The sequence below is a fragment of the Henckelia pumila genome, chromosome 3, assembly GCF_033568475.1.
Source record: "Henckelia pumila isolate YLH828 chromosome 3, ASM3356847v2, whole genome shotgun sequence".
Lineage (NCBI taxonomy): Eukaryota > Viridiplantae > Streptophyta > Magnoliopsida > Lamiales > Gesneriaceae > Henckelia > Henckelia pumila.
Genome location: NC_133122.1, coordinates 146,248,874 through 146,256,933, shown reverse-complemented (window position 1 = coordinate 146,256,933; position 8,060 = coordinate 146,248,874). Strand labels below are relative to the sequence as shown.

General features: G+C 35.4%; 1 protein-coding gene across 1 annotated transcript; it reads right to left on the bottom strand.

Moving 5' to 3' along the window:
* Positions 1 to 463: 463 nt before the first annotated feature.
* LOC140891196 (NADP-dependent glyceraldehyde-3-phosphate dehydrogenase) lies at positions 464 to 3,548 on the bottom strand. The gene is made up of 9 exons (XM_073299558.1): positions 3,241 to 3,548; positions 2,969 to 3,162; positions 2,763 to 2,891; positions 2,424 to 2,543; positions 2,202 to 2,338; positions 1,974 to 2,129; positions 1,339 to 1,717; positions 871 to 987; positions 464 to 757 (listed from the first exon to the last, which is right to left on the bottom strand). The coding sequence occupies exons 1-9, from the start codon at positions 3,383 to 3,385 to the stop codon at positions 644 to 646; spliced, it is 1,491 nt and encodes a 496-aa protein (XP_073155659.1). The 5' UTR covers positions 3,386 to 3,548; the 3' UTR covers positions 464 to 643.
* Positions 3,549 to 8,060: the final 4,512 nt, after the last annotated feature.

Here is an 8,060-nt window from a genome sequence, read left to right as displayed (position 1 = left end):
TATTGCAATCTTGGCACAAGATATGGATCTTTCATATCTCTTGCATTAATATATTGGCCCATTGAGAATCTTCTTCATAATATATTTTGGTGCTTTGTTTAGTTCTTCAAGAAAAGGCATTGTTGGAGTGTTAGGGTATGATGTTGTTAAGGGTTTTATATTCTATGTTTGTAGTTAAAGTATATCCATTTTAATGAATTTTATTTAAAATTTTAATACTTAATATTTGAATACAGCAAACATATAAACTATCCAGCTACATGATGCTTAATTGATCGAAGAGTCATTAACTGCTTAGCCTAAGAGCTACTCGTGTTTAAACAATGATATATCTCTTTAGAAGTACTTAATAGCTAGATTGATAGATATAAAATCGTCACAGGAGTTGTCTTTGTATTGTAGTCGGAGATTTTCTATCACCCGTAACAACTTAATTCGCGAAAGTTAGTATCAAAAGCCGTCATTACATTAAGATCATGAAACGTTATTAATCTTATTAGAATGAGCACAAAGATTGTGCCCAATACAGGATTATGAAACAAAAAGCTAAATACAGACAAGAACAAAAGTACCACAACTCTAGTACAAACAAAAAAAGTGAGAGAAAAAAAATACCAAAACATATTGAATTAGGCAATGTTTATTAGCCCATAGTGTATGAAGGGGACGGCAAGTTTATTACAGTGCTTTTCACTTTGGTCATCATGTTGATGCTGTTTGTGATGCCTTGAGATCCTATTCCACTATCCTTGATACCCTGCAAGAAAAGGAAAAAAAACAATAAATAGAAGTAGTTTCGCTTCGCATTTTAGAGTTCGTCCCGCCGTTGCTGGTTCGGTCACTGTTTTATTTGGTTTGTGTTTCTGTTACCTGGAAAGGGAAATGGTCCGGACCCCTAGCCGGAGACGAGTTGATTTGAACGGTTCCGGTCTCCATGGCATCACTGATCAGCATTGCCTTGTTGATATCATTGGTAAAGATACAGCCCTGCAATTGTTTGGTTGGTTGGTCACAAGGATGTAAAAGATTAGAAGTAATCTCATTTTCTTGATCCATATATCACCAACTTCATGATTAAACCAAGTATACAAGTGAGTTTTTCAAAAGCATGCATGGGTTTAGCCAACCTGGCCAGCCCTGTCACTTGAGTTCAAGCCGAGCTTGATTGAGTGGTTCGAACAATATGAGAACCAAGTTACATGATCAAGTGATTGGTTTTAAACTACATTGGTGGAGCTAGTCATATGTTCAACATTTCCCACTCTCACAATAGAAAACAGAGCCAAATTAACATCCAAAAAGCGAAATGTTAATCTATCACTAGGGAGGAAATTGTACCTGGAGACCGAAGTTGCTTGCATTGCAGTGATGGATGCCTTCCTCGATAGAACCGATCCTGATGACGGGCAAAACGGGTCCGAACGGCTCCTCCCACGCTATCCTCATGTCAGGTCTCACGTGATCCAATAGCAAGGGCCAAATGAGATTCCCATCCCTCTTGTACTCTTGGCAAAATGTTGCTTCTTTCTCTTTGGCATCCATCACAAGTCCCTCGATGAAGTTTGCAGACGATTCTGAGACCACCGGGGTGATGTCGCAGTCATCCTCCGGTGCACCAACCGTCAATTTAGCCATCCTCGACTTCACTTTCTCCACGACCTCATCGGCCACCGATTCCATCACCAACACCACTTTCACAGCCGTGCACCTCTGACCACTGTCACATATTCGGAGTCGAAACATTACTTATGTAGCTTTCATAATCAAGAATATGTTTCACCCCCAACTTTTAATTTTGAATATGCACTCCCTATGCATGAATCCCAGCCCGACTACAGATAGAATTTAACATAAATCCACTCAAAAAAAGAAAAAAAACAGAGTGAATGTTTCAAGTTTTGAACAAATCTTGATGAAAATCAAGAATTCTTGGTCTCAAAGATGGCATAAAAAGTCTTATTTCATTATCATACCTATAAGAAAAGCCTCCTTTTACAATGTTAGCAGCGACCAAATCTAAATCAGCATCCTCAAGCACAATACAAGCATCTTTTCCGCCTAGCTCCATCTGCAAAGGGACCATCCCGGCTTTCTTCGAAATCGCAATGCCGGTGTCACCTCCCGTGAAGCTAACAGGAAAAAACGGGCTCGTGTCGTCAGAACAAGAGATGATTACACCGAAATGAGCTGCTCTTTTTTACCTTATGCAGTTTACCCCAGGATGCATTGTCAAGAAATCACCGATTTCCGACCCTTTTCCTGTGATGCAACTAATAAGGCCTTTTGGAAATCCGGCCAAGTGAAAGCAGTGTACCATGTGAAGGCAAGCAACAGCGCCCTGCACGTCAACAAATTCAAGATACATTTAAGTTTTTGACAAATACAAGGATCAAGAAAACTTAACTTGCCTGATGGAATGATACCTGAGTTGGAGGCTTGAGGACTAACGAATTTCCGGCAATGAGAGCCGGGCCGATTTTGGAGACAGCCAGGTTTACAGGATAGTTAAAAGGTGGGATAGCCAAAACGACACCAAGTGGTATCTGTCAAATATTCTTCATTGAATCAATCACATCCACCATTTTTTTCCAATACATATAGTTGCAACAATTTTAAGAATTGGACTAAGCCAGTATTCGAGAGACCTTCTAGCAATCACTTCTCATCTTCTAGTTAACAAAATTTCAAATTTTTGTTAATGAAATCTGAGAGTTAGTTGTCAGCATTGTTTATGTTCAAAGAATCAAAAGAGAATCAAGAACCTTAGAAGTGAGGCAATATTTGGTTCTTTCATTCCCCGGGAAACTATCGGATACCAGAAATGTTCCCTCCCCCAAAATTCTGACTCCTTCCTCAGCACAATAAGAAATAAGATCACCGGACCTAACAACCTACAACATCATCACAATATTAGACCAAGAAAACACTAGTCCAAATTACACCACCGAATGTAATAACAGGTAGCAACCTCCGTGAGAGAATCCTTTGCTGGTTTGGCAATTTCTTTGACTAAAGCCTCCGCGATTGGGATCTTGTGCTCTTTGAGTATAGCAGCAGCTTTGTGAAGGAGCTCTGCTCGTTTCCAGAGAGGGGTCTTGGCCCATGATTTCTGCACAACTTTTGCAGTTTCCATAACCTTGTTCACCTCTTGTTGCGTACAAGCTGAAATCATGCAAATTTAATTAGTTTGAGGAGACACATGCAAAACATGTACGTATTTTTCTATGCATACATACATACCTTGAACCTTGTAGTGAGTAGTTCTGGTGGTGGGATTGATGATGGGAACAGACTTGCCGGAAGAAGACTTTTTCCACTCCCCATCAGCGTAATACTTGTACACATCTCCGTCCAGTATCTCCGCAAAAGCTCCACTCCCCGCCATGGATCCGTGACTACACGAGTAGTGAGTGAGTGAGTGAGTTGCTCTTTCTTGGAGTATTGTGTTATAAATAGCGTTGGAAGAAGGTGAGCCACATTTATGGTTGGGGGATTTTGGGTCGCACGTTTTGTATCCGACACTCGACAACTACAACCTGCTCTTTCTTTTTACCACATTATTATTGCCACTCCATCGGTCTCCCCGTCTGATTCGTAAGCTTGGACCAGTGATCTTGCAATACAGACTCATCGAATCGATCCGGTTTGGGGTTCGAGACTTTGTTGTAACAGTTAACGCTAGACTTTTTTTTTTTATAGACTACTCTATTTTAACATTATAAAATACAAACGAAGAAGAGAGGAAAATAAATGGGACAACGATTTAATTTATAGCGGTAAACGCCGCCGGTTCCTATGGATCGAGTAGTATGCTTGTGGGTTAGTTTTATTAACTCCATTTGATTTATTATGAAAGAAAAGAAGATTTTTCCTTGGTAGCTAGCTAGGATATCCAGGTTATAATCAGGGAGATCGTATCTGTTTGATGTAGTATATATCATTGAATACGAGAATTCATGTAAGATCATCGCAAGGATGAATTTTGCGAGATTAATTATATTTTTGATCTAATTCAACAACAAAAAAATATTATTTTTTATGTCTACAGTATTATTTTTCAATATTAGACTCGTCGCAACAGACCTGCGTACGTGCTCTTTCATTGACTATGTGAGTTCTTATAATATTTCTAACAAATGGAAGACGAAATTTTCACCGAATCCTTGATGCCTCGTGGAATATGCACAAAATCTTATTAGAATATGCCAAACCCTACTATAATCATGTGAGAATTAGAGTGTGCCAAACCACTAGCTAGTTTATGATAACTCGTGCATGACGAATATATAGATGTATTTCTCAATAAATTGGATTGTGACCAAAATTAAAAGAGAACTTCTCTCATTCATGAGGCGGATCGATTCGATCCATATATATAATAAAAAATAATATTTTTTCATGAATATAAATTTACTGTTGTTTTATTACAGCGTGGAGTATTAGTTCTTACAACTAACAATGATCTAGTATTTTTGTCATGTTTAGGAGGTTTGCAATGAGAAAATTTACTGGTAAAACATATATTATATAGCGACAATTACCGCAATCCATGCATACACATATACCTTATCAATTAGGGGTGGATAGATATGGTCATCACTAAATTTCTAACTAGATTCGAGTATTTAATTTTGTGTGTCTATATAATAACAGAAATGTGATTTTGCCCTATAAAACATTTTACAATTATAATTTTAATTAAATCTCTCTCCCTAAATAAAAATTCACTTGTTTTCTCCTCTTTGTTTTCTCCATCAATTGATTATGTTCCTCATATTTGAACTTTAAAAAACCACAGGGACTTGTTCGTTCCAAGTATCGAAATTAAGGGAAAGAAACCCACAAACAGGCCGAGGCAGGGTCTTGTTCCTCTCTTATTTCTTTAGGCGGCGCATTTTTATTTATGGCTGGCGACTCTTGCCACCTATTACGAACTTATATAACATTTTTGTAATTAATTTGATTTATATTTAAATAAACATAACTCCTAGTCAGGGTCTGGAGTGAATAAGGTCTTTCTCTATGAGCCTTGAGCTGCAAGGAGCAAATAACATAATTAAAAAAAAATAGTGATGGATAATACTGCGATTTGAAATAATTATATTTAAATTGGGCTATCATGTCATAATTGTAAATTTTAATTAGGCACCAAATGACAATTTAAAATAATAGAATAAAAAATTAAAAAAACTGAAATGCAATTTGAAATCACGAAATAAAAAGAAGAAAAATAAGGAAGAAAGAGGTAACAACAACAAAAAATAATTATCAAAGCTGGAAGTTAATTAAAAGTTGAAAAAAAATAATGAAAAATAATAATATAACGTAATATTAATTTTTTAAAAATAAAATCCAGTTTCACGAGTTAAGATGGCTTCTTTTTCTTTCTGTATTTTCTTTTTCTTTTTCCTTTTCACCTTTTTTTTACATGAAATAAACTTTTCTCTTTTTTGGTCCGTTAACAATGTGAAGAGTGAAGGCAGCTGCCTGCATATTCATGCGTGGGACCAAATTTAAGAAAAGGAAAAAGTTAAAGGACGACGGGAGCAACCACACAACAAAATCCAATGGGACCGAAATGGAATATTCCATGATTATGAGACCCATACAGCATCTCTTGTACCCCTTCCTTCCATTTGTTTGCAGATGATTATTTTGACTAGGGTTGCAAACGAACCGAACATGTTCGTGAGTATTATGAGTTCGCTCGATAAATATTTGATTCGTATTCGAGCTTATCGAATTCGAGCCGAAATTACTCTGTTCGATAGTTCGCAAATAGTTCACGAACCTTAATATTTAATTAATATAATATAATTATATAATAAATATATATACATTTCGAACTTTTTCGAACTTTTCGAGCTTTTCGAACCATAATATCCGAATAGTTCACGAATAGGTTCGAATATTTCGAACCGAACTCGAACTCGAACTCGAACTTCATTTCGAGCCGAGCTCGAGCCAAAATATTTGAAATTATCGAACTTCGAATCGAGCTCGAATTCGAATATACTCTTATCGAGCCGAATTCAAGCCTTAAAATTTTATCATTATTCGGCTCGTTTGCACCCCTAATCTTGACGACACCTCAGTTCACCGATATTGAAATAATTGGATATTTAAAATAAATCAATATTAATAACGAAAATCAAACTTTGAAAAATCTGATCAAAATTTAAAATTAGAAATTTAGTGAACCGAAAATTTATTTATTTATTTTATTATTCATCATCTTCTCATTTATGGAAAACAAATATCTATCTATACATGTAAATGTGCATGGAATCATGAAGTGAAGAGATCATGTGTGCTATAAATAGCTGGTCTTGACTCTTGAGAATCATACCACATTTAAAAAAATTAGGATGTTATATATCAAAATCATGGTTCAACAAATGTCACATTTAAAAATGATATCAATACCTTTCTCAAACACGCGTTTAGTGTGTAAAACACTTGGTAATTCAAGAAGGATCTGTCTTGCTCTCAAGAAAATTTTAGAAGTCGTATTATCTCTACTGTTTTATAACACTCGAGATGTCTACAAAAACTGCTTCTTATCATCTAATGTGCAGACACCAAGTTTTTTTTCCCCGTTTTACCCTTCATTTTACTCTCTTCCGTGAAAATTTGTGATCTCTCTTAAAAAAAAATCAACCGCTTCACCCCACCTTCCCCCAAAAAATGGAAATAATTGAACCATAAACACGTTTGAAAACCTCATCGCATATGGACAGCTTTTACATCATCATGTTCATAATTATTTCACACGCAATACGCCCTATCCCACTAGTTGTATATAATATTTTTGTTTAGTGTGTATATTAATAATCTAGTTAAACATGTAGCTTAGCTAAAAAAAACTTATTAGTTCCGTAGAAGGTGTTGAGTCCGATTCTCAAAGACCTCATTTTCCATGATCTCAACTCTTTTTCACTTGCTTGTTTTCAAGTTTTTATTTAAAAAAATTTATTTATTTATTTGTTTCTGTTGGGCTTAATAGGTTAAAAGTGGCCGAGGAAAATTGGAATCCGGGGATGAAAAAGTAAATAAAATGTGTAGATGAAGATTGAAAAGATGGAAATGAATGAGGACAACCATACAAGAGAAAATGGTGAGTGGAATTAAAGAGGAATTGTTGAGTTGAAGGTGGGTAGTTGGCAAACTTGTGGCTTGCATTGTGGGGATGGTCCTTATCTGCTCTGAATTTTGCTTGCTAAACTTGAACCACTGGTTTTGGAGATGGCTATGTGTCCCACTTCCTCTTAACATTTTCTACCCCAAAAGTGCCCACAATTTGCCATACTACACCCAATCATGTACCTATCACCTTCTCTAAATTTATTATTAAAACCAAAAGATATATAAATATAAAATAAATCTTCCTTTTTCATGTGTATCTCCCTAATTTTTGGAGTTGGAGCACATTTTTCAAACAGAGGTTGAGCAAATTAAAGGTGATCTTTTTCATAATTTTTGAGGTGGCGGAATAATAATATTGCATGGCCAAAAGTTATGACTGATGGTAACGATGCAACTCAAATATTTTAAAATGCACAATAACTCAAGCATCACGTTTCGGTTGTTGTATCTGCATGATCAATTATTGTGCTCAACAAATATAATTTAAACCTATATTTTAAACAAAGTTTTTAAATAAAATAAGAACAATTTTTTAATATATATATATATATATATATATATATATATATAGATATATTGTCTACGATGATTTGAATGTGAGTCCATCGGGGGCAATATGAACTGATCATTAGATGTGGAATCATATATCACATGGGAGGCAAAAATAGTGGTGCCAAGCCAACTAACAGGACCTTTCGTTTAGAGAAAAAAAAAACGTGGAAGCTAAGAATTGTTTTATGTTTAAACTTTGATGATTTTATATGGCTGTGAAAAATAAATGTATGTTTTGAAAAATAACAAAAAAACAAATATAGGACATTTATACCGAAACTCGAGCAATTTGTAATTTAATAAAATGCACTCGACTTTCAATCAAATTATGCAAAATATAGAATATGTTTGTACATATATAT